Source organism: Maylandia zebra, linkage group LG14 (genome assembly GCF_041146795.1).
Source record: "Maylandia zebra isolate NMK-2024a linkage group LG14, Mzebra_GT3a, whole genome shotgun sequence".
NCBI lineage: Eukaryota > Metazoa > Chordata > Actinopteri > Cichliformes > Cichlidae > Maylandia > Maylandia zebra.
The window spans coordinates 34,568,694-34,596,519 of NC_135180.1; the positions used below are offsets into that span (position 1 = coordinate 34,568,694).

The 27,826-nt window shown below is 39.8% G+C and overlaps 1 protein-coding gene across 4 annotated transcripts in view; it reads left to right on the forward strand.

The window, feature by feature from the left end:
* The first annotated feature begins 4,176 nt into the window (after window positions 1-4,176).
* Window positions 4,177-27,826, forward strand: part of caln1 (calneuron 1) — a 58,200-nt gene continuing 34,550 nt past the window's right edge. For 2 of the 4 annotated variants that reach the window (XR_191704.5, XM_004569583.5), the window contains exons 1-3: window positions 5,775-6,334; window positions 12,891-13,012; window positions 21,302-21,445. Coding sequence is in view for 3 of the 4 variants with exons in the window: in XM_004569583.5 (XP_004569640.1) it covers window positions 6,129-6,334; window positions 12,891-13,012; window positions 21,302-21,445 (472 nt within the window). In the remaining variant the exon portion in view is untranslated. Of the gene's footprint in view, window positions 4,741-5,774; window positions 6,335-12,890; window positions 13,013-21,301; window positions 21,446-27,826 lie in introns of those variants that run through there. The other 2 variants (XM_012924235.4, XM_012924234.4) reach the window with 2 other exon arrangements.

The window sequence follows — 27,826 nt, forward strand, 5'->3', positions numbered from 1 at the left end:
AGGTTTTTTCCCCAGAAAAATAAATAAATAAAATATCTAAACTCTTGCTGAATTATAAAAATCGCCAGGGTGTATTTTTGCATTTATTTAATCAGATTTATTTGTACTATTATTTGTCCTCACGGCATCAATTGGAAAGCAGGCAATTTGAAAAGCTGCTAGTTAACAGGTCCTGTCTTTGAACTGTGGGAGGAAAGTGACACTAAAGGCTCTAAACTGCCAGAAGTGTGAATCTCAGTGTGAATGTGTTGGACTGCTTGTGTGTGATGGAGCAGCAACTTGTTCTAGGTGTTCTCTGCCTTTTGCCATTACATTCAGAGAAAGTCTTTTTGCCACCGTGTCATAACATTATTGTCACAGAAATACTGTTGATCAAACTCTATTTTTCCCTAGTGCTGAAGTCCAAAATCATATTCATAAGGATTGTTATTAGCGTTGGTTATTTCAGTTTGGTTTTAAACCAGAGCTCATACCATTGCTTTAAAGACATGGATGGTAAGCTCCCATTTCACCGAATCATAATGCAATGAATGAGATATTCCGAATCATGCCTCTGACAATAGCCATTTAGTATTCACATAGTTCTAAAAAGACAGTCCTCCTCTTTGTCCCCTACAGAGATAAGCAGCAGGGAGAAGCTTTGTGGTCTTCAGCTGCTGTCAAGCCTCATCGTTGAGGACTTTAATTTTGTTTCAGCAAATCCAGAGCAGATGAATTGACGCATTAGATTCCATTTTGAAAAGTTACATGAAGCCACAGCAAAACCAGAGACATTGTGACTCATTCCATCAAGAACACACACACACACACACACACACACACACACACACAGGCTCAGAAATGCTGTCCCACTGACACATGCACATACACACACCTAATGGTGATGAGCTTTCTTTGGCTGAACTAAGCACAGATTGGTTTCGTGATGCATGGTAGCTGTATGTGCATGTTCGGATGTGTGTGTGCAGAAAAGCTAATATCAAAATAGCTTTCAACGCTGCCTGCTTGAGGTGTATCCTAAGCCCAGAGCTGAAAAAAACTGCTAAGACTGCAATTTATTCAAACATACTTCCTCTAAATTGCTTGGTTAATGACCTACCAAGCTTACTTGTTTACCTATTATAGGGGTTTCTTTATAGCACAGCCTCAATGAGAAGCTCCTTTTCAAGTAGTTATAAGACAAACAAAAGATAATCTTGAGTTGGATTAGTTGTTTGTCTTCTCTTGTTGTTTTTACATTCACAGAACCAGCATAACTCCCATCCTATAAGCTCCTTTTAATCAATGGAATATATTTTTGTCACAACATCCACGTAAATCCAAACAGTAACCCTCTAATGCTGGTGTCACAGTGTATTTAAGCAGCTACGGAGTTACAGGCTGTTCCTACCAAAGAGTATTTATGTATGCACTTCTAACAGCATGAGGGTCAATCTGCAGGTAAATAATAGACCTCACCGGAACTCACAATCAGCTGGATCAGGGTGATTTCTCTACTCTGATTGCAATGTACAGGACACTGTAAAAAAAAAAAAAAAAAAAGAACTGTTTCATAAAAACATTTCTGCCTGTTGCTGATGTCTAGAGTCCAGAGCAGCAACACAGTAGATATGTGTTGAGGAAACATTACTGAACATAATGAGACATTAATTTTATAAATTCTGGTCCTCATTATAGTCATGGCAGGTATACTGTGTTACTGACAAGCTGTGACCCTAAAAACAAGCACTGTCCCTCACATTGCTCCTCCCTCATCACATCTGGATTCAAAACACCAATATGGCAACATTGAAACCACTCAACGTAAGACATGAAAACAGGATTCACTAACAGATGTGTTGATCTCATCCATCTTTTATATTCACAAGTAGTTTCTTGATAGTCTGTAACAGATCATGGACTGTGTATAAAACCTTTGTTTTTGCCTTGACCTTCTTGAACAAGAGTCACATGTACACTTGCTTCTAATAACCCCATGCAGTGCGTGGCAGCTTTGCAATGCACGGGGTTTTGTGCTCGCTTGATAAAAAGGAATTTCATGTTTATTGGAGAAAACTGTTATTAGTCAATATGCAGTACATCCAGCGTTTCTCAGACTACACTGTAACCAAATTGTCTGCCTGCTGACTCACTCCAAGTCAGACCGGGTGACTCCTTCCAAATGCCTTAAAATGTGAAAAATAATTGTTGCAACCCTGACAGTATAAACGTGGGTGGCACTTTTGGCAGGACCTTTTTTGTCCTTTGGCATTCCTAGTGGGCACATTACCCTGAATCTAGAATACCACTATTAAACATACAATACTCTGTTAGACATAGGCATTCATTTGATTAAACTGACAGGAATAGGAATAAAGAAAGTGAGTGGGTGTGTGGAAAGAGCTCTGCCGTCAGCCTCGTAGCCTTCAGCAGAAAACAGCCGCTGACTTCTAATCATTATTGAACAGAAAACCACGTATTATTTTCATTACTGGTCAGCTTCTTTAAATGACTTTAGCGACTCATTTGGAGATAAGTTCCCATTGTTATAGTCTTTCTGTATATAAACACTGCCTCAGAACTGAAAAAAATGTCAAGGTAAAATTACATTTGGTTAAAATTTTGTATTTGTATGCATAGAGGCTGCAAATAATCATCAAAAAAGCATTTCACGTACTGTATTGCAACAAAGCTGGGGCCTCCGGTTGCTGAAATGCTGGCTAATTGCAAACAAAGTCCTCATATTTAAACACAGACACTGAAAAGTATTTTCACCTGCAAATCACCAACTAAATACTAAGTCTCTCTGTATTTTGATTCCTTTGAAGAAAGTTTATTTTCTGGGAACAGCTTTCATTAACTATTAAAATGTGAACTGGCAACACTGAAAAGTAAAACGTATATCACTCTCACGTTAACCTTGAACAAAAAGCAACCAAACTGAAGGGCCACGTGGGCCTGCTGAGACATGAGAACCTGAGAAACACCTATCTAATGAGGTCTGCAGTGTATTCTGCTCAAACTGGTATAGTAAAGGAGGTTGAGGTAAACAACTTCCTTTCTCATATTAGGTACCAGATACTCTCAGACTTTCTGGGAGATGTCCGTGGTTTGCTCACGGCTGTTCTCTCACAGTATTTCTCCTCATTAAGGTAAACTAATTCCCTGTTTCTGTTTGAATCTGCCTGCATGTCCGCCAATAAGACAAAATATCCTTAAGGCAATATATCATATACCTGATCAGTGCACCAAATATGGACATTTAATAGCGTGCAGTGAAAAAGAAGAAATTTGGGAATGTGGTGGTGGTAGTGATAAACAGAGGGGTGGAAAAAATCTGGGAAGCCTTTTAGTTAATGAGACACATCATAAAAAAAAGACTAATAATGACACAATGGGAAGTAAATACATCCATTTCTTTTCTTATGGGCTTTTTAGGGGTCTTTCTTTCTTCACATCATATTATACTGTATGGTAGATGACTGTCTGGCAGTGCACTAATAATCAGAATTGCTTTAGCTTTTTGTTTGGGCGACATATCAGGATAGTAACGTTATTTTTAGCAGCAGCTTTCAGCTATAGATTTCTTCTTCTTCTACTTCTACTCCTATACAGGATAACTTCATTCTGTAAATGCATGTCTTTGCTCAGTTCTGAACTTCATTCATTATAAATTTCTCTTTTTCTTAAGGAGACATGTTGTTCAAAAGAACACACTGCACCTGCAGAATGTCACTGCAAGCCTTTCTGATATATTCAGTCATTCATCAGAGAGTTTGTTGCCGTTTTTAGTCATCAGTCTTGTTTTGGGTTCTGGTAAACATAAGCCATTGTTCAGCAGTCTGAAGTGGAGAGAGAATGTGTGATTAAGGCTTTGTTTGGTGAAGCAGGGCAGAAATGATGACTGAGCGTTGGTGAAAAACCTGTAAAAACTAAGCTCTCTGAGGAGCAAATACATGAATATTGGAGCAGGGAAGAGAAATTGTTGTATTGTATTGGAAACAGAATGTATTAGGAAATATGTTTTCTGTTGCTGGCAGTAAATTAATTTGAAATAATCCTAACACACAAACTTATTTTGGCTGGTTTGGCACGATGTCACGTCTGAAATTCGGAGAAGAGGCGGGGTAACCAGAAGAAGTGTGTCCGGTTAGGTGTTTTCAAAACGGTGCAGGTGTTTCCTCCGCTTGAAAATGAGACGATAGACCACGATATAAGCAAACAAGTAAAAACAGCCAATCCGCTGCTTTCCTGCTCGGTTGCGTATTGGTTTGGATTGAAGCGTCTCTGTTGGGCACTGGGCTGCTCTCATCAATCGTACTGACGCTCGGCACTTGTGTGTGTGGATCTTCACTCCTTGGATTGTGAGTTTGAAACAACAGACCCAGGGCAGTGATTTTTTTTTTTTATTAGATTCCGCAGTCTCTGTGAGTATTAGGGGCTACAGCTAGATGATAAAATATTTTAAATGCTGATGAGAGTTTGGCAAAAAAGTGCAACTCGAATAGATGTGTCCAACTGCTGCTGGACTTCAGAAGCTATTAAAACACACGCTGCCCTGCCGGTGTAGCATGGCCACGCTGCACTGTCAAAACAAAGGAATAACTAACTAATAAGAAAGCAATCAACAGGATCACCGTCGTCAGGATCGATCGACACGGCTGATTGAGGAGTCCACCCCAAGTCTCTAAACTGGAGCCTACTGCGAGCATCGATTAACGGATTTGACAGCTCACCTTCAGACATCTAACAGCCTCAGAGGTAAGCAGTGGAATTCAGGGTATAAAATATCTTCACTGGGCAATGAATTGGCTGCAGCGTATCATTGGAAAATGGGGATTTTTTTTCTTTGTCCACATTTAATCACGCAAGTGCTGCGCTCAGCCCCACACCTGTTGTTGTTTGGCCCCGTCAGAACCAGCGGATGTCCACTCGTAAGAATCTGCGGGTGATTTTCGCTGCAGTTTTTTGTGCCTATGCAGACACTGTGGAGACTGGGTGAAAAATAGGCTTGAACATAAGTCCGCATGATACTTCGTTTTCCCTTCTATGCACTGACATTTGCGCAAGATTTCAGTCTAATAAAGTCTAGCACATTGTTCCTTAAAAAAACAAAAACATGAATGTGGTTTAGCTTAAGCAAAATCGGGTTGAGATATATTTTCGACTGAAGTAGGTGTTTCTGAGACGCATGTGAGCTTTGACTCAAACAGCATAAGATCTGAGCTGAAGGTGTTTAAATGAGAGGGTGGATGCTGTTAGTGATGATGGTAGCTGTTGGAAAATGTCATTTCTATCACACTGATGACAAGAAAGCGCGGAAAGTGTCTGTCTTGTATGTATCTTGGGTCGATGTGAGGAAGGACTTCTCACTGTGGACCCCCTGCCGGGACGCCGCCCCCCTTCCACCATCCCCATCCTCCTGTTGCGAGGCGTCCAGCGCGCACTCCTGCTCCACACGGTGGCGCACGCTCTTATAAGACTCTCCCAACATGTTCCGCTCTCTGTGGTTTCTCCCAGCAGGTCCCCGTGTAGACCTGCAGAGCGCACTGTAAGCAAAACCCACTGGGTTATTGGGACCGTCTGTACAAAAACACCCTTTCAGCCTTTTTCACGTTACCTATCATTTTTCTTTCAATTTCCCTGTTTTTCGTCTTTTTTCGTCTCTAATTAATCTCTAATAATTCACGTGTCTTTATTTTCTTTTTCTTCCTCTGTATCTCTCCCTTTCTTTTCGCCTCGCCCTTTCTCCCTCTCTGTAGCTTCTCCGTGTGTACTTTGCCAGTACAGCCGCAGGCAGGCAAGCAGAGCTGAGTCTGTCATCGGGACTCACTAATGAGCCCTCACTCCATTTCCCCATGTGGAGGAATGTTTGCGCTGTAGAGTGAGCGAGCGAGTAAGGAGAGGGGGGGGGAACGAGGGAGACAGACAGGAGAGGGAGGGACGGCGGGAGTGAGTAAGAAGCCAAGAGTGGAGTGTGAGAGGAGCTACCGTACCTGCTGCTCTCACTGCTCAAATATTAACAACGGATTTCAGGGAACTGATGCTGCTGCTCTGGGACAAACCCAAACTGTGGAGGCAGCCGGGTTCAGTGGTTTGTGGACAGGCACTGTACTGCTGCTGCTGGAGGCACTGCATATAAAAGACTGATGGAGGAGGAGGTCACAGAGCCGGATCCTCAGATGGTGGAGCCCTCCAGCATGCCATCGCCAGAGACACATGCGGAGGTAAATGGAGACTTGCCGGGCAACCCATACCTGAGGGATGATGGGACAGTGGACGTGGTGGAGAGTCCGGCAAGAGAGCCTGTTGTGCTGCAGTATCCTACAGAGTACAATCTCAGCCACCAGTGTGGGTAAGAATCATCATATGGGAGAAACAGAGAAATGGTCTGTTGCTGCAGGGAGCAGCTGATAATATGTGCAGAGAGGTGGCACTTCTGTGGAACACTCCCGTCTTTTCTTTTCTCAGTTTGGAGATTGAATTCAGCTTTGTAGTGATGGTTTGATGAATTGGCTTTGCACTCACTTGGCCAATGTTTAAACCCCTTGTGTGCCTTTGCTGCCCAGTCGATGGCACTGGAAGTCATAGAGCCATAATTTAATTTCACAAAAAGTCCATATTTCATTGACAAATGGAAATGTTTTTCACGTTATGATTTCAACAGAAATTTGTTTCATTGCCTGTTGTGACTTGTCACCTTGCACACCATTCGAATAGATAAAGTTGAATGATCAAAAGCAACAGGCAATTAAATAAGTGTCACCATGACTTTTGAGAAGGGATTACTTTGTTTTCAGGTCTGTTTTAGCAGCTGTGTTGTGCATTCGCTGTATTGTATAATATCGTCTTATGGTCAATGTGTTTACACAAACTGAGTCATCAGATGGCACCAAAGAGCCTCACACCACAGAAACACCATTGTAACCGAAATGACCAACTTCTGGTTTGGTCTGGAAATTATTATTTTTTTCATTGTTTTTATTTTAACATCTGTCATTTACCTAATTGGCAATTTATTTTATGACCAGTTGACAGACTATGCTCTCATTTTAATCTCTGTGATGAAAAATGATCTAACTACACACAAAGTTTCTGCTGCATTTATTTCTGTGGTTGGACCTTTTCAAGAAATCTGCCAGTGTAGCCAAACTTCAGTCTGTGACATCGCATCAGGTGGTTTTGTTTTGCTGTTACATCTTTGATGGAGAATGTATTTTTACACAAAGCTGTCACTGTATTATGTCCATTACGAAGCTGATCTTGTGGCTGGAGCGGCTGCTGTTGGTACACATTGTTCTCCTCGTGTCCCGCTCTGTATTGGCCCATTGCTGTTGGCTGTTGTGCTGCAGGGTCTGATGTAAGAAATTGCCATCTGGCCTCCTTGTCATGCAGGAAGCTCTGAGTAAGGCTGTGCTCTTTCATCAGGTTTTGCTTTTTTTCAAACGTGAAACCTCAGAAATGAGGACGGGCTGCTTTTGCACTTTTGATGCGGTCATGGGTCAATTAGTGATTTCTTATAGGAGAAGAGAGGTGAGGGATTCAAGGGACTGAGTTGTTTGTATAGTTATGAGGCAAAGCATCAGTATATTGGTGAAACTCAGTTTGATCATTTATATCACATCATATATTTTTTGTTCAGAGAGATAGTGACTGTTTCTGGACATTTACATACAGTTACAGCATGAATACACCTTAAATGGAAGTCCATTGTGCTTAAATTGTAGTGCTAAAATGGTATGAAAATTATTGAATTGAAAGAACGTATTTTTATTACAGCTCAATTCCATTATATTCAAACAAACATTAAAAAAGAGCATTTGGAGAGTATCTGCCCATAAAAATGAAATATTTAGTGGTTTATAATTTTTAACATTTGGGATTGTTTTGGCTTTTGATGTGCATGTTCAACATTTTTTGTGACTGTAATCTTTGGCATCCAGTTGATGGACAGTTTGCAGTGGAATGAGTTCGTCATGTCTTCCTGCCAGTTATTTGAGGACATAAGACATTTTAATGGCAGCTGCATAATTGCAGCTTCCTGCTTCTTCCTTTGAGGTCAAACAGTTTTGATTAGTCATGTCACCTTTGTATTATCCTTGAAGTGTCAGCACAAGTAATGCTTTCCCCGTAAGGCATGCAACTTTAGTGAGATTTTATTTATGTCTCAGGTGTAATAGGGTTCATTTTTGCAGTGACCCAGTCTTTACAGGACTAGAAAGTCTTAAGAGTATTAAATTGGTGCATTAATAGTTTGTTCTCCCTTCAGCTAATGTGTAATACTAATATTTAAAGTGATTAAAATGCTTTGAAAACAAAGCTGTGAATGCTCCAAATGGCATTTAATTTTCTTAGAGTTGCCACCTTCAAATAAAAAGTGGCTTTTAAAATGTCTTTATTATATTACTGATTGTCATCCGTATTTACACAACCATCTACCATGAGTCATCTGTGGGAACTTTAATCATGAAAAAAGGAAACATGAGCTTCACTTTGCTCATACTCAACTTCAGCCTTTTTTTTGTTTTTTGTTTTTTTAAAGCATGACTGTTAAAAACATTCATGGACTTTTATCCATCTGAGGAAGATCTGTTTTTAAAATCATGTTCGTGGTTAAGTTTTAATGTCAAGGTTTGTGGTTAGACATTGCAGAACAGTTCTGTGTTCTTTTTTTGAGCTTTTAATCTTATTACTTTTATCTTTGGGATGAAAGTTGAGGATCTAAAAAAATTAGAGACTTCAGACTTTTATCTGTGACCAACTCCTTCTCACCTGTCATATTTAGCTGTCACCTTTAGTACAGAACCTCTTAAAAAATCAAGACTCTTGATGTGACCGCTCGGCCCATGATTAAATGCCACAGGTCTAATCGCAGCTAGTGCGAACATCAACAATAGTGTTCAGTCACTTCATACACTGTCCTTGAGCCAGATTCTGACTCCTAGCTCATTCCCTCACAGACTGAAAGTCACTTTGTGTAACAGCATCAGCTAATGGCCTCAACCTATTGTAAAATTTGAGTTACTATCCTATAAAACTAAAGGGCGGGTTTCATCTGCTTTTAGTGCCATGTTCTTTTGTGAATTTACATAAAATGTACTTTTGGGCAAAATATCTTCTAATCCATTCTAGTAAAAATGAAACAATTAGTGGATTAATTGCTTTATGGATGGTCTCTTAAATGTGTGAGGATATGGTGCTTTTCTTAATTCTTTGTCATTGTGAGCTGGATTTTAGGCTTTTTGTCAGTCAGAACGAGCGCAGTGATGACATTCGAGCGGATCATGTTGTAATATTTCTAAAACAATCGGTGATTTAAATAAGTAAACGAGTGAAACCAGTTGTTTGTAACGGTTTGTAATCGTCCATCTTCAAATACATATACAGAATTTGTCATTCTGTGCCATTTCAGTAAAATCCTCAGGAACATCTGCTGATTTCTGTGGTTCACTTTTATCAGGCACTCGATCTGAGTATTAAATTCCATGATCTTGCCTCCTTTTCCCGTTCATCTAATATATATATCACAGCATGCAGAGAGTAAGGATTAGATGAAGGGAAGATCACTTCTGATTTAAGTGATTACTGCATGCTTTGTTCCTGAAGGGCAAATTAGCTTCTTCAGCTGAGACCTTGATCAATTTAATCAGATCTAATGATGCTGAAAACTGTGAAGCGCTCTGTTCTACACTGTCTTTTTAAGGGGTTGAAGGTCAGTGTTTCATGGTCTCAGCACATTATTTCACACTTTATCTTTTCCGTTATTAAACACCATATCCTTGAGATATTTTAGTAAAGTGTTATCTAAATCTTATCCTTTCTTAATGTCCCATAGCCTTGATGTACGGAGCCCCGCAAGGGATATGGGAGAAAATAAAATTACGATAAACTTTTGCGACATCTCGCAAAACTAACTCGGGATCTCGCAAAAGTTTTGCGACATCTCGCAAATGTTGAATTCCAACAATGGCGGCAGCTACTTAGTTGTAATATTACTCTTTCTGGGTCACAAAATAAACTTTTAAAATATTTTGAGGCGTAAATGTAGCTGTGTAAACGTCAAATATCTGCTCGGATTAGAAGATCACATATTTGAAAAAGTGCTCCGACGTTTTCGGAGATGTCTGACACGCACCATCTCGAAGCTAACGGGAGGTCGAGACCTACTACAGCCGAACACCGTCCTCCCAGTCGGCTTTGAGCTGGCGGCCTCCGAAGAATGCGGCTAAAACGTTTGCAAGATCCCGAGTTTGTTTTGCGAGATCTCGCAAAAGTCCGTCTTAATTTTTTTTTCTCCCATGTCCCTTGCGGGGCTCCGTACCGTATTGATGTGTAATTACATTAGTCTATATTTATTTTTATATTTCATAGTCGTTTTTTTTCTTTACATTTTGAAATTGAAACGTAAATGGACATATTTGGCATGAATAAATATTTTGTGCCATTAACTGTAAGATGTCAGTCAGCTATTTCAATTTTAACATTTACATTAATTTCCACTGTCACTAAAAATACTGTATTACACCATAAATATGTGCAGTGGTAGGAAGACTGCAAGTAGCCAGTATTTACACAAGACAGTATATTCCTCTACAAACCTATCAGGAAGTGTTTTACAGTGTGCATTTAATTTAACAAATCTTAGTCAAATCAAATGATAGCATGAATAGCACATGAGGAAGAGATCGAAGGAATTGTGATGGAGTGGTGTGGGCATAACTGAATCAGCAGAGTGATAGCGGGAAGTGTCAGATTGAAACGTGTGAAGATCTGAAATGGCTAATACCACTGACTTCAGTGCTCTGCTTGAACTAACATCATGCTTCATTTATGTATTCTAAAATGATTCTTTACTCTATGAATGTGTGGAAATAATTGAATATGTCTGCCACAGCAGCATACCAGGTTAAACCTAGTATAACTTAAAGGTCATGCTTGATTTAGGGAATTTAAGGAAAAAATGTCACCATGTGATTCATTTTCAACCAAACAACTACTAAACTGGGTTTTTGGTGAGATCAGGTACACAGATGACTGATTTAAAAAAAAAAAAAAAATAATAACAACTCAACAATTTAATTACTGCTGGTGTTTAAAATTCCAGCAATCCAACAGACTAATAATTCTAGCTTGCACATAAACTCTTACTACCTGTTAAGATGCTCAACAACCATCCCAGGAATGTAAAAAGTAAGAATTGGATTTCTGCTGCTGAGTGTCATTATGTCATTCATTCTTAGTCTTGATTAGTGTGAGCTTTTCTGCTGAATGCAGAATCTAATGAAAGTGAGAAAACTCACAATGGAAGCCACAATTTCCCTCCACCCTGAGAGTACACACAGTGCTGTTTCATCCTACAAAACCAAAAGTTTGCACCACAAACTGCCTTTTAATTAATTTGTGTCTCCATTGTCTGCTTTCAAAATATTTTCAATATGATTCTTGTTATCATAATAAGCCATGTGTTGATTTCTGATATGAATTGAAAGTCGCCCTTACATGGTAGCCATTCTGATCAATAGTTCCCCAGGCAACACAAATGCAGAAAAGTACCTGTGTAAATCAGCTGATATCATGTGGGTTGGCTCGTAGCGATAAAGTTGAAAGAGCGGACAAGAGGGATGATTGTAATATTCAAAATGACAGCTGAGAAATGGCTGAATAATTGATGAATTAGGAAATGAAAAATCCTGACATTACGCGCAAGAAAAAGCTGCTCCTAATAGGCGGAGCTGCAGACGTCTTGATGTGCATGCTTATTAAACTGACAAACATGCAAGATGCAGAGGCCGGTTGTGGACTGCGAGGCGACAGATGGCTGATCGTTGTTGCAGGATGTAGGAAAATAAACCTTTCGAGATAAAAGAAACAAACAAAGAGGGCAATATTAATGTATAACTATAAACTCCTCTAAAACCTTCAGTGAAGGCTAAGAAAAGATCACCCCTGGCTTATGGTTGTTGTTATTTTGGTTTTGCAAGAAGAATGAGCAGCATGCCTTTGTCATAAAAACCTCTAAATATAAACTAACAGATTTTGAGGGCATAAAATTACTGTAACCCTAAGAGTGTAAAATCTTTTCCCTTTTCACATTTAGATGTATTCTAAATATTTTTGTCTAAGCTCTCATAACTGTGAGATGTATGAAACTCTGCTCTGCTGTCAACTTAACCCGTAAAGGAGATGAAACAATGAAAAATGTGATTCTTTAGTTTGGTGCAGATCATTCAGTTCATTCTAAAAATCCTCCATTATGTCAAAGAAGCATTTCCTCAAAGGGCTCATCTAGATGAAATCCTGTCGGAGATCTTATCACTAAGATCTCAGTGCTTTTACTTTCCCCCTGTGCCCTTGAGCTTTAATTTATTGAATAATTAATTACTTCAGACTCATTTGCACCTACATTGCACACAGGCATGCTCATATGCACCTAACGTAGACATGAATTCAGCACATTCACCTCGAGCTACACGCTGTGTTACTTTCCATTTAGTGAATGAGTTCTGTTTCATTTATGAAGCATGTTTATGCCGCGCCTATTGGATTTGTTTTAGCAGTGCCAGAGTCACAAATGAGCGAAACTGTCGCTTTAAAATCTGATTATTTCTTATTTTCTTCTTGACTTAATTGTAAGTTTTGTTTGAAAGGGAACCTGCGCAGCTCGCAAATCAATTCTCACAGTTTTTTCTTTTTCTGTGGCTAATTTGAAACCCTAATAAGTCAATTCTACAGTGATGTTGTGGGGACCATGAAATGTCACAAACAGAAGCTGCTGTTTTTAGAAATGTGTAAGGTGGGCTTTTAATGGTTTGTTTGTTTTTGGAATTAATCCTCCAAGAGAGAAGACTCCTGTACAGCTCCTCTTTTCTACCCTCACTGCTGTCTAAATGATTTCTTCTATTGTCTCTCAGGGAGAAGATGCCGTTCCACCATGTAACGGCAGGCCTGCTCTACAAGGGGAACTACCTGAGCCGCTCGCTGTCCGACAGTGACAGCGATGTGTTGGCCAGCATCTCTGTTGAGGAGCTTGACGGTAGGACTCTTCTGTAAACTGGCTACTGTCCTCCCTTCCTTATCCTTGATGATTTATTCAAAGTGAATAGGCTGCTTACAATCTTCCTACCAACATAGTAATTGGCAACATCATGCAGCTAATATATTAATATTCATTACTGCTATATGTTGTTACTCAAACCTGAGAAGAAAATCATCCATAAAGGATCTTCTATTAAAAAATAAATAAAAAATGATGTGTTTTGTGTCTTCAGCAAAAGCAAAGCCAGGTTTAGGCTTTTATTCACCAACTGTTAACTTATTTATGCAACAAACACAAGTCCAGGCCTTGAGTTAAAAAAACAAAACACACTTTTTAGACTTAAATAGTGTGACCTGGAAATGTTGCTGCATACAAATGATTATAAAGCCACTGTGGCTTCATGTTTAGTTACACTTCATGCCAGCTTAAGCAGGGTGTAGGAACAGAGTTAACCCTCTCCAGGCAGACGTTGCAGATTTGCAACAGTTAAGAACTAACAACCTGATTACCCCACATACATATTTTACGAGTTTTTTTTTTCTCAGAAGTACCACTGCAGGACATGGTTGTGCATTAGCAACAAAAAACTTAGGAAAAAGTTACAAAAAGGTCAGAGAACAATTAGCCTGTAATTGAAACCCAACAAAGGTATTGAACATTTAAAGAATATTTGACTGTGTGTAAAGGGAAAAAATTATGTGTAAAATAAAAAAACAAGTATTTTGGACGATAAGCCTGTCCACACTGTAGACTCTAAATCTATGTGGATCTCTTTTTCCCCCCCCAAAAGAGTCTGTTCTGTTCATTTTATTGCCAGAAACGCTTTGAGAGACAATGTGGCGCTACAACACGAGCAGCATCTGCCTCACCGAGTCAACCAGCCACAGAAATGCAGTATTCTCTACATAGCTTATCTTACCAGGAGCATTTGTGGTCTGCTGGCCTCTCTCTGTCCCAGACGCTGTGTTTATGAACCCTTTGTTTTGCAGTATGTCTGAGAGTAATCACCTGGGCCCGTACAACACAAACCTGATCTATAATGGTCTGCTGGAGTCAGCAATAGCAACCTCACAGGTAGCAAACAAGCTAGACTTCCCAAGACCTTGAAAATATTAATCTTTTGATGCAACATTAAGCTGCTGCCTGGAAAATTGGCATTGCAAGGCATGGTAATGGCCAGATACTCTGTCAGGGTGGAGTTTTAATATGCACGAAGGGATTTGCTGTGTGTGAATTCCTCATTCCTGTTTCAATGGGTTCACGCTGTTTAGTGAATACGAAATGATCTGTGGTTATAGGGTCCTGATGAGGTCCATTTAAAAACGCTATGACTGAGTCACTGTAGCCTGCCAGCACTGTAATTACTGCATAAGTATTTACCCTGAATTATATGCTGGATGGTATTACAGTGGGTTTGCAGACAGGTCACTAGTTTGAATAGTGAAAGTCAGTAGAACCAGGTGTGACTCACTCAGGCCCTCATAACTGATATTGTTAACAAAATGTGTCTCAGTCGTGCAGGTTACTTTTCCCAGTGATGTCTGTGATTGCTACCAATGTCCACTATGTCATTTAGAAATTAAAGAAGAAACAAGAAGCTTTTCTGGGGAATTGCATGTCGGAATAAAACCACGACTTGTGGTGAGGGGAGCAACTGTGTGCTTGGCTGTCTGCAGGTGCAGTGTGAAGTTTTGTGCCAACTAGAGGAGATAAAGAGAGGACTGTCGGTGATGATCCTAATTTTTAGTATTGATTAGTTTGTTTGTTTTTTAAGCCATTTTTTAAAAACAACTATGGTGTGGTAAGGTAGTTCCAGAAGTTATACATCTTACAATATTCCAGAATATTAGCCTGCTTTCATGTGTATTTGGGATCTTTGTCCTGTTGGAACATCCAGTTGTGTCCAAGTTTTAGCCTTCCAGATGTTGATTTGAGGTGAAGTTGAGGAATTTGGAGGTAGTTCTCCTTCCTCAGTACTCCATCCACCTGTACCAGTACCACTTGAAACAAAACAGCCCCAGTGCATGCTGTTACCACCACAGTTGATACAGAGTTTGAAAGCCTCACTTTTTTTTGCATGCAAGCACATCTTTTTTCATTGAGGCCAATCTTTATCTTGTCTGACCATAAAACTTTTCTCCAGAAGCCATTTGGCTTGTCCAAGTGGGCAGCTACAAATTTCAGTCAAGTTTGAAAGTGTTGATTTTTGGAGTAGGAGCTTCTTTTTTAAGCCGCACCCTCTTAGTGCATGGTGATATAAAACTCAATTTATTGTGGACAGTGCTGCTAGTGATCCAGCAGTTTCCTGGTCCCTGAACATCTCAGGCAATTTCCTCTCATCTGAGGGTGACAGTTTCAGTGTTCATCCAGACTTTGGTAAAATGGTGTCCAAATAACTTTGAACTTTGAATCTACAGTTGTTTAAAATTGACTCCAAGAGACTTTTCTATCTTGTGTTAATCTACAGTTTTCAATCATTAGAAGATCTTTAGATTATCACTGTCTTCACTGACTCTGACTTTCCCATTGTTATGAGTATTGTTTAATCCAGTGAGTGCTGTCTAACAAATCCTTCTTATCCTGACAAAGACAAACTGCCAGCTTTATTCAATAGTGATCACTGATAGGTTAATTGGCCTTGGCCTTGTAAAGTTAAACAACATTATAGAATCTTCAGCACTACTATTTGAGCCTGTATGTCCATCCAAAATAAATTCAAATGTGTGCACCCAAATTTTTTGGTTTTTAGAGTCATTAAAGATATTTGTGGGGCAATCATTCCACTCTGGAAAAATAACAGACTTGTAAACTTTTAACCCCTGTAGCCCTTCAGTTTCAGTCCCCTGATACAGATTACTCAGCCTCTGCGTTCTGCACATGTAACACTTCTGCTTCACAATATTTACTGTTTGTCCAGGGGTATTAAAAACCTTGCAGCTGCAGGCTGAGCTCTCATATGACTGGTAGTGTGGAATCATTCAGCTGTTGAGTTTGTTGTTTAGTTTGTTAATGTTTTATCTCTCAGGAGGAGCTGCTGCTGCCAGCAGGGATTACTGAAGATAACAGCAGGCTCTTAAGTGTTTCTCACAGTAGGTACACCACTGTAAGATTTAAAATATGTCAGTCATTACGAGACTGCTGGCAGTTGTTCACCAGAAGCTGCACTGGAAGAAAGGCAACTTTAATATGTGAGGTTGATCCTGACCAGTGTTTTCACTCCATGTTACAGCATCAAAGAGAGTTCACGTTTCCGTGTATTTTCTTATAACTAGAATGGGGAAAATCTCTTGTAAGATGTAGGATTTATAACTAATTCTCAGAAACGCACTCGATAAGCTGTTCTCTGATCATCTGAATGTGAAATATTGTTCATGCCATTCCACACAAGCCTTTTTGCAGCGTTGCCCTTGCTCTGTGACCTGAGTGTAATCTTAAGAAGCTCTAAAAGCCATTTGTAACCTCTTTGCACCTCATTGGTTTCTTTAAAAGTGGACAGTTTTTGTCTTATTCGTTACATAAATTTAATTATGGTGTAAGGAAGGCCCAGAAAAGAGCTTTTTGCAGAATAATAAGCCTTTCCTTACCAAGTACAAGCACAAACAACAAAACTTCAAGACTTTTCCTTCCCTGTGTACTCTCTGGTCCATCCGGAATATATCAGGGAAAACCATGTTAGTCTGTGGCGTTAGATCCTGGAAGAACAAACTGAGCATTTATTACAAAGATGTTATTATTACATGACTCTCAGTAATATTGGGGCTGTGAAGTTTCACAAAATTGATCATAATCTCATAATATTTGAAAACTGCTACTTACAGAAGATCAAATGATTAACTGTATGCTTTGACCTTATGTGATCTCTTAGTCATGCTGTTGCTGAGTGAGGTTAGTACTCCAGGGTGAGAGTTGCATGAGGTCATTGACCTTTGGTTGCATGTGTGAATTTACAGAAACTCCTAGAGAGTCTTCATCTTTCAAGTTTTATGCAAATCAGATGACTTCATCTGTTACCACAGGGCAGCTTGAGAGAATTTAAACTAGTTCAAAAGTTTGAATTTGAAGACATAATGAATTTTTAAATCTTTTATGACTGAAAACTAAATTTATTGAACTATTTTCATCACACAGCTGACATTTCATTCAGTGTAATTCTGAAGGTGCACTGGGACAGTTCTAATGTAATAGCCCGGATGACAGACACCATAATATCAAATAGTATCGAAACACTCCACCACAAATTCAGATGAATATGCATCCACAGAGGCAGACCTGGGTGAGTTCAGTTTTTTTCTAAAGGTTTTGTGAGGGTGGTGCAAGAAATTCTTCCTGGCTCTTCTTTCACAAAGCATGCTGAGTTAGAGCAGATGGCAGGAAGTCTACGGGTAATTTAGAGTTCCTTCAGCCAACCTGAAGAGAGACTCAAAGAGACACACAACAAACATTTCCAACTCCAGTGGGATAAAAGAAGCTGTTCCCACTTCTGTTTTCTACGAGCACCAGGACAGTTACCAATAGGGAAGAAACTGGTTGTGCAATTAGCGCGGAGAGTACCTGATGTATAGTTCTTGCATCCTGCAACAAACACAAAGAATCACACATACAGTCACACAGTTTTCAATAAACAACTCATCTGAGGAGGAGCTTGGGGAACTGTCCATGGTGCTGCCTGTGTTTTCCTTTACCCCAGTCACACTGGATAACACAGTACAGAATCCAATACTTAGTCATTAACACAGCACCAAACTCTAATAATAAGAATTGTTGTTGTTGTTGTTATTATTATTATTATTGTTATTATTATTATTATTTAAAAACGGTTAAAATTATAATTTAAAGTCAGGCAGCCTCTGAAAAATGTCTTCAGACATTTATCTAACAATGTAATGTTCATTCATTGTGTCTGCATCAATCAGTTATTTTATTCTCTCTGAAAATTGAAGTCAAACTGCACTTGAGGTATTATAAATATACCACTTAATTTTTTAATAATGTTCTTTAAACAATCCCACAATCCAAATCAGGCCTTTTGAGATTTCAGAAACAAAAAACATAATAAGAATTAGTGAAAAAAAAATGAAGGTACAAATGAATAAAATCGGTTTTCTATGTAACACAAATATACAACAATTTGTTAACATTAAAAATACTTAAATACATTAAATCAAATACCATTTTAAAAATACCCATGTAATACTGTGTTGTGGGTATGAATATAAGACCTCTCTCTAACACAGGGAGACAGGCATCTGCTCACACACACCCACACACACACACACACCTACACTTACAACTAATTAGAATCATAAATCAATCATTTATGCATGAGGTACACTGCAGGCAAACTAATATGTATGCCTTTGATGTGATGGGTTGTTAGCGCGTGTGTGTGTGTGTGTGTGTGTGTGTGTGTGTGTGTGTGTGTGTGTGTGTGTGTCCTGGGACACATTATTTCCAGAAAAGTGTCTCGTGTTCTTGCAAACGATGATGATGTTTTACGTGCTCAGGACCAGCTGGTTGGGGAAGCAGTAGCGTGCCATTTTGAAAAAGGTCAACAGGGACAAAATCCTCTTATTTATCTACAGTTGGCACTCTTCTTTGCTTAATGGCACAATTCATTATTTACACACCATTTATCCTTTATTATTCCCAATCATTTGCGAGAAGATAAAATGCTTTTAGTGTGTTGCTTTGCAAAGCAGTTAATTGCAACACAATGTCATTTATTTAAGACTTTTTTTTTCTTTCTCATTTGTCATTAAAATATTTGCTATCATCCAACCATTTTTTGATTACTTTTATGCACTTGTGAGAATATTACAAAAACAAACACTAGCTACCATCAAATATACATTTTGTTTGCAGGGATTTGATTCTGAGTCTCGGATGTGATGTAAACTGATTGTGACTGTTTTTTATTGTTGTTGTTGTTGCTTCCATAGTGATTTGGTAAATGTCCTCTGCTTTTACATTTCCTGGGAAGGATTGGGTTAAACCATGGTAAATGGCCTGCATTTGTGTAGCGCTTTTCTAGTCCCTAAGGACCCCAAAGCACTTTACACAACCAGTCATCCACCCATTCACACACTGGTGATGGCAAGCTACATTGCAGCCACAGCCACCCTGGGGTGCACTGACAGAGGCGAGGCTGCTGGACACTGGCGCCACAGGGCCCTCTGACCACCACCAGTAGGCAACGGGTGAAGTGTCTTGCCCAAGGACACAACGACTGAGACTGTCCAAGCTGGGGCTCGAACTGGCAACCTTCCGATTACAAGGCGAACTCCCAACTCTTGAGCCACGATCGCCCCCATAAACCATCTACTGTGCTCTCCCGTCTCAAATTATTCAGTGCTCAACAGCGTGCTCATGCATGTCATGCAGTCATAGTGTTCTTCAGAGAAGTGACATTCCTCTTCTATTTAAAAAAAACACCAGACGCCTGTCTGTCTCTCTCCCTTTTCTTACCATGCATCCTCTCTTATCTGTAGGCACACTTATGAAATATGTATTTATTAAAGCACAGTGAAGCCTGCTGACTTCTTTTACTGATGGCTTGATCACACATCAAGCAGTTACTGAACCAGCTGTGTAAAAATAAGGCATTTTTGTCTCTGGTCTGAGAATTGGTGAGCTCAGCTTCAGTTGCTCAGATGACTAAAGAAGTCATTTGGATGAGTGATGAAACGTTTCTCCTACTGAAAACGGTACATCCAGATAAATGGTATTGAATATGCATGTTCATTATCAATTTAAAGCTTTCTCAAATCATTCTATAAAGCAGAAACAGTTTTTATATGACGAACTTATTCTCTTATCAAATGATGTGACCAGTGTGGGAAGCCGCATCTAGGAAGTCACCGGGTAACATTTTGGGGTTTCTGGTGTATCTGGGTCAAGATTTTCTGATGGTCACTGTGTAAGAATGCAGATCCACTCATCCCTTGTCTTCACTACACTGTCTTCACTGCTTTACTACACATACATTCACACCTGTGGCTGTGGGAATAAACTTTTTTTTCGTTCTGTGATGATGAATGGTCCATTAACAGTGCAAAATTTTTACATACCTTGTGAGTTTAAAAACACTGTGCAATGATAAACGGTGGCGACAAAAGTAGTCCTTCTCTGACTGTATGTTTGCAGTCTTATTCAACAGAAGGCAAACTACACTGTAAAATGATCATTTAGCTGAATCAACATTGCTTTCAATCGCAAAAGGAGCTGAACGTTACACACGAGCTTCACCAAATTGGTATTTTCAGTTTTATTATTCCCCTGTAGTTTATCTTCCCTGCTGTTACATGTATTCTCATAAGCACTGGTGACTCGAACAGCCAGAACATGCTAAACCACACTACAGCAAAAAACAAGGCTTCAGTGTTTATTAGGCAACAACAAAGAAGGATGTTTAGCAGGATGGGAAGATGAAAATGTGTTTTTCTCTTATCTGTTGAATAGCATAGGTAGGGGTGTTATTCTACACAGTAAATGGTTCTATCGACTGAAGGAAAAATCCAATATCCTAAAGGTATCCTAAAGGACGTAATATACAGTTAAAAATAATAATAATTTGCCTCATAATCGGCCTCAGTGCAGTTCTTAAGTTCATTCATTGACTTAAATGAACAATTTGAATGCCTTTTCTCTCCCACTTTGAGCCAAGTTTCTCCTGATTGGCTGCCCCTCATAGACAGAAGGTTTAAATAGAAGGTGGATTCAGCTTTTCTGTTCACAGCCAGAACTACATGTCTGCGTTGACCCTATTAGGGATATTAGAGCATTCTGAAGTGTGAACCTTTGGCTCAAATTGATTTCTTTTTTGTATACATTCCTCAAAAAGCGCCAATCAAAGATAATATCATATACCAGCAGGTTACAGTGGAGAAGGTGAAATCATGAAAAGCTGAGGTGACAGTGGCTGTGACAGCAGGTGGAGAAAATGAATCAATGGTCTGAATTGATCTTGTTAACTTGAGGCAGTGGTGCGAGACCAATTGCATCACACAGCCCAAAGCTAGGTCAGACAGGAAGTAAGGGAGAGGGAAGAAGATAGAGGAAGGACTGTGGATGATGATGATGATGAATGAGGTGAAAGTTTGACTTCATTGAATGTATTGTGAAATAAAAGTCTCAAGAAGCATATCATTGCCAAAGAAAGGAATCCCAGAAATGCGAAAGACCAAGAAAAATAACTACGCTGAATAAGTGTTTGATTCCCCAAACTGGGAGCAGGAGGGGTAAGCCCTATTTATAGATGCTGAGTCGATATCCTGTTTGTCTTGGCAGAGATCAGAGAGGCGTTTAAGGTGCTGGATCGTGATGGAAACGGGTTCATTTCCAAACAGGAGCTGGGCATGGCCATGCGGTCTCTGGGTTACATGCCCAGTGAGGTGGAGCTGGCCATTATCATGCAGAGACTAGACATGGATGGTGAGTCACATGTACACACACACACACACATGTAAAAATGCTCTGTGCAGTGCAGAATGGGATCTTCCCTCATGTGTTGCATAATAAAAATGTACACACCGTCAGTTTTTATTGTCTTATCAACGGGTAACTTCACAAATATCTACGGTAAACTGCAATATTTCTCTGTTCACTCTTTAGGCTTCAGATGCACTGATTACATCTCCCACCGTCTCATGCATAAAACATTTATTCATGCCTGCATGACTTTGTACTATTCTTGTTTTCAGCTACTTGCTTTATCCTCTTGACACATTGAATTATCAAAGTGAAATTGATGCCCAAGGAGAGCAAAGTAAATGAAGAAATTTGGAGATTAATCAAAAGTATGCATGCGTGAGATGGGCATAGTTTTTGTCGGTTAGGTGGGTTTTCACAATGGTTGCCCAGCAAGTACAATTTGTATAATGCCATTGTAGTTCCTTCATAACTTGACAGTCTGGTGTGTGAAAGTACATTTAAAAAAATGCATTATAACAACAACATGTATAAGATTCTTGCAACATAAAGAAATTAGCTGAGTTTTATTTCTGCAGCACTGTCCTCACCTGAGACATTTGAACTTTTTGTCCTCAGAGAGAACACTCTCAGCACCAAGAAAATACAAACTTAAGCTTTCTCTTCTTTTGCACAGAGCATTTCTGCCAATACGGTCGTCTACGTTAACTGTGACTGACATTTAATAAAGGGTAGACTCTTAAAATTATATAAGACTGGGATGGGAAAATGCAATATGCAAATGTCAGATTGCTGAAAAAATATTCACATTTTTCATGTTTCTATCAGAGGCTTTGATAAGTACTTTTCAGTCTCAGAAAGAGTGGAATACTATAAATGTTCAAGGCTGAATATTAAAGTTTAAGAAGTTAGACTGCCTTTATGCTTCTGACTCATCCACCACAGAATCCCCGGAGACCCTAACTGCTGCTGTGCCTCAGGGCCGGATCTTGTTGCATCGTCTGCCGCAACCAGAAGTTGAGGTTACTTTTGTCACAGCAGCTTTTGTCACCAACGTCCAGAGCTGTTTGTTTATTTATTCCCTTTCTTGTCATTTATCTTAGTGTATTGAATCTGAGTTTGCTGTGGTTTCAAAAACCTCTTTTAATCAACTAGGTCAATTTGTTTGTATCGATAAATGTCTTTAGCAAAATACTGGGGATTTTTCTTTATTTGGGCAGTATTGAATGCTGGAGCTGGCTGAATACAGAGTCAGGATACAGTCTAATTTTGAAAATGAACATAGAATAAGGTAACTCGGATCAAAAAAGAGATGGCACTAATGCAGGAGGCCAGTAGGAGGTAGGTTGTGTTTCCAAATAGGCTTAAAACATGGAACTGTGGAGTACTGGGAGCTTAACTGGAAATGTTATGGGTATTGTCATCTGCCAACACACACATCAAATCCTGCATGAGCTAAATGACCTCAAAGAAACACACAGTGCACAAACAAATATAAGAAAAAAATTCAGCACATGTTGTTTGAAAGAAATTATTTTGCAATTCAGCAATTCTCTTCTCGTGTGTATGTCCAGCAATGTATTGATGAAGAGCGTCAAGGGGGCGCTGAATGAGGGAGAGTAAGGGTATTAGCAGATGAGTGGGAATGGATGATGGTGATTGTATCCTGGCCAGGTGGGCAGCTGTGAGGCTCTTTCACAGCCATTGATTCTTTGCCCAGCTGCCAACTCCAGCTGATCTCCAGAAGATACTGATCGGTTATGTGTTCTGCTTCTCTCTTCTGCCAAACCAATCCATGTGATAGTTGCTGAGCTCTGTTTGCCCTTCATGCAGAGGTGTGACTCCTCTTCTTTGTTCCTAATCACAGCATTGCACCAGTCTTTGTTGTTCACTCAGATTACACTTGTTCTTTGTTGTACTGATAATGGTCATGTCTTCAATCTGTCAATTCTGAATACCAACATTTGCTTTTATTCCCTCCTGTCATTTGCCTGATTTGTTATCTTTACAGTGAGCAGGATTCTGCATATTTCTTTAATAATTCATTGTTCTGTTTCCAGCTGAAATGAAATGCTTGGTTGTGACATAACACAGGAAGAAACTGTTCAAAAGCAGGTGGCTTGGGCTATGACAGACACAGAAAGTGACTCAGTGACTTTGTGCATAATGTTCAGCTGTCAGAAACTGCGGATACATCAAAATGGGAGCTGAGATGCAACTGTGGTGTTTTAGGGAAGAGTGAATTACCCTGTACTGTGGTTTGTTTGTTTTTCTTTGAGGCTTTGTGCATGTTTGGTACAGCATCGAGGAATAATTTAAACAGTAGTAATTATCAAATTGGACAATCAACATGGCTTGTTGTCATTCAGTTTGCACACGAGTTTTTATCTGGTTTATCTTCTGTAATGGAAGTAAAAAGTTTGGGTGCTACTAAAACAACTGAACTAATGCATGTGTTAATGCACGTTGTAGAAGTATTCATGCACACAGGCTTGGAATTACATAAACCGATACAACAATGTAGCAAGAAGCAAACTGAACACATTGTTTCCCAGAGGAGCTGCCTTCCTGACAGCACCACTGGGGAGAAACACCTTCTTAGAAGTGGAGGGAATAAAATGTACAACACTGGGGTAAACTATTTAATGCTCGCTGTAGTAATATGCACATAAATCAGTGGATTTTGTGTGTATTGCTAAATCCTGAGATTGTTCATAGCTCCGCTTTCTCACACTGGAGATAATTTTTTAATGCCCTTAATTTTTTTTTACTGTTTTCAATTTCTGCAGGTTCATGCTTTCTTTTGGTTTTCAGACATTAAAGCTCTATATTCTTTATAGTTTTCTTTAAGCGTGTTATTTTTGGCTTTTTCGTGTTTATGAGGTTTTTGTTGTCTGTACCTTTTTTAGTTCTTGTTGATACCTTTTGTGTTGCCATTGTGTTTCTTCAATTTTGTCTCCTTGTGTCAAGTTAGTCTTGTTTTTCTGTTCTATTTGGTTGTTGTTGGGTTTTACTTCCTTTGTCTTGTTTTCTATATTCGTTTTAGCTCTCCTCCCACCTTTTACCTCTCCCCTTGTTATCTGACATATGCACACAAATCAGGCATAACACTGTGACCACCTCCCTAATATTGTGCTGGTCACACTACACTAGACTCCTGAAGATGTGTTGTGTATCTGGCACCAAGATGCTGGCAATAGATCCTTTGAGTCCTGTAAGTTATGCGGCGGGGCTTGATCAAACTTGTTTGTCCAGTACATCCCACAGATGCATGATTGGATTGAGCCTGGGAAACTTTTGAGGCCAAGTCAACACCTGAAACTCACTTTTGTGCTCCTCAAACCATTTCTGAAGCACTTTTCCTTTGTGGCAGGGCACATCATCCTGCTGAAAGAGGCCATAGCCTTTAGGGCAGGGGTGGACAATTCCAGGCCTCGAGGGCGGGCATCCTGCAGGTTTTAGATCTCACCCTGGCTCAACACACCTGAATCAAATGATTAGTTCATTACCAGGCCTCTGGAGAACTGCAAGACATGTTGAGGAGGTAATTTAGCCATTTGAATCAGCTGTGTTGGATCAAGGACACATCTAAAACCTGCAGGACACCGGCCCTTGAGGCCTGGAGTTGCCCACCCCAACTTTAGGGAATACCGTTCCCATGAAAGGATGTACATCGCCTGCAACAATGATTAAGTAGGTGGTAAGTGTCAAAGTAACATTCATATTCAACATAAATGGCAGAAGCCAAAGTTTCCCGGCAGAACATTCCCCAAAGCAGCACACTGCCTCGGTTGGCTTGCCTTCCTCTTATAGTGCATTTTAGTAGCAGGTATTCCCCAGGTAAGTACCCGACCAGCCACATGATGTGAAAGAAAACACGATTCTTCAGACAAGGCAATCTTTTCCATTGCTCCATGGTCCAGTTCTGATCCTCACATGCCCATTGTTGGTGCTTTTGGCAGCTGACAGGGGTCAGCCTGCCTGCAGCTATGCAGTCTCATCCAAACTGTAATACATTGTGTATTCTGACACCTTCCTATCAGAACCAGCATTGACTTTTTCAACAATCTGAACAACGGTAACTCGTCCGTTAGATCGGACCACACAGGCCAGCCTTTACTCCCCACATGCATCAGAGAGCCTTGGTTGCCCATGACCCTGTCTCTGGTTCCCCACTGTTCTTTCATTGGGCCACTTTTGATATATGCTGACCACTGCAAACTGGGAACACTCCACAAAAACTGCAGTTTTGGAGATGCTCTGATCCATTTGTCTAACATTCACAATTTGGCCTGTGTTTAGACTCACTCAGATTGCTTGCCTTTTTCCCCCCCTGCTTCTAAGACATGAACTCTGAGGGCAAAACATTCACATGCTTCCTAATATAACCCACCTGTTAACAAGAGCCATGATAAAGAGACATCTTTTGTTATTGTTTTAGTGGTCACAATGTTATGCCTGATCTGTGTATATATTATCTCCTATTGTCCTTTGTCATGTCATCCCTCTTTGCGGTTTGTTTCCTTGCCCTGTGTGTTATGATTTTTGTACATTTTGGATTCCCTGCTCTGTGAATTGGATTACCTGTGAGTGATCAGCATTAAAGGTGGATTTTGAGTTTATTTTCTGTCTGCCAAGTTCTGCATTTGGGTCCACGATCTGCCTTCCATGCAGCAAATCCTTAAGAGTCACTTTAACTCACTTTTTAGTTGATGGGTTTCTGAGGAGCTGTCAAAAGAGAGCGGAAAGTTTTAAAAATGTTACATTTTTGGCATGACAGACAAATTGAGCAAACACAGAGAGGCAAAGATTTCAGTGACAAATTAATTTAAACCACATTTCTCAAAGATATCAGTCAAAAAAGAAAAGTTACCACCTATGTTCAGTAGTTTAGGCGTACTAGTTGAAAGTAGTAGGGGGAGGATTTTGGATTATTCCATAAGGTTTAATGTTTGTAGGTGTTATGGTTTGTGTGTTTAACAGTGTCTGTCCTACTTGGACCTCAAATAAAATTGACACAATCGTACGGGCATCTCAGGGCATCTCACATGGCCCCAAATGCCTTCAACAGCTAATTAACAGCTGACACAACCATTTAATGCAAGTTATTCCCCAGCTTACATTCTCCTTTTTCCTTTTTTATCACATTCTTTTACTATTTACAGCATTAAAAAGAAAATAACCTTCTAAAAAAAGAAAATAAAGGAAAACTTTTCTTTTAATTCTTTAAGCCCATCAGTTCGTTCCAGTAAATGCAGACTGTCACTCCTGGGAAAGCAGGTGGCTGAGTGGAGTGCTATTTTAGTCATTACTTCAGAGCTACTTTAGAATTATTCATTCTGAAGCGGTTTCCTTCATGCCCCCATGCTTTGTGAGGAGCTTCTTCATATTCCCTAGAGCAGAAAATATCCTAGGATTGCCGCAAACAGGTATTTAACTCGCTGATCATTCGTTCATTCATTTATTTTTTTCTGCCCACTTGATTTCCACTCTGGACCTCCAGGGGGGCTGCAGCCTCTGCAGTGCAGAGTGCACCTTGTGTGGGAGGTGCATGTTACAATATGGCATATGGAGTATTATGATTCATCTTTGGTATTGGTGGTGGTGTCTTTTTTCCTGAGATGCTTTAGTCTTACCTAGTATAAAAACAATAGTGGCGCTTTAAACAACTTCCCATAACATGTGTGTATACTAGTCTGTTCTAAATGTATGCATGATTGTTTTTCATCCTGTCTTACCTTGAACCCTTTCACCCAGTCCACCTTCACCTCTACTGTCATCCATCCATCTTCCAAGCTTGACATCCTCGAATCCTGATGTTGCTTCATCTGGCCTGTAGCCCTGCATTTGCCCTGCTGAATATGTATGGGCAGAAGTCAATGACATGTTACTGTGCCAAGCATCCTCCAGAGTGGGTGTCGCTATTGAAGGGAGTGGTAGGGGCAGATAGAGGTGTCCTGCATCAGTAACTTTCCACTGACAAGGCCCGATACTCATCTGCACATAAAGCAGGAGCAGGTGGGAAGAAGAGAGAAGAGCAATTAGTTTACAACAGTGACAGAGAAACACAGGACACAAAAAAGAAAAGAAAGACAAACTAGGTTTTGAAAGACCAAAGATGACAAAGAATTCAACGTGTTTTGTTGTTCAAAATCAACTTTCTCTTTATTTAGGTTTTATGTCATGCCTTTGTTCAATAGGACTGAATTCAGAGTGTGTCTGTGAGCAAATTTATTTGAAATCCGGAGACTGCAATTCTCTATGGGCTTTGGTGATTTTGTTTCCAACTCATCTCATTTTTCACAATTCCCATAACCTATAATGTGCAGCAACTATTGTCAGTGTAGGTTTGGGTCATTTAAACACTGAAACTATGAAACCGGG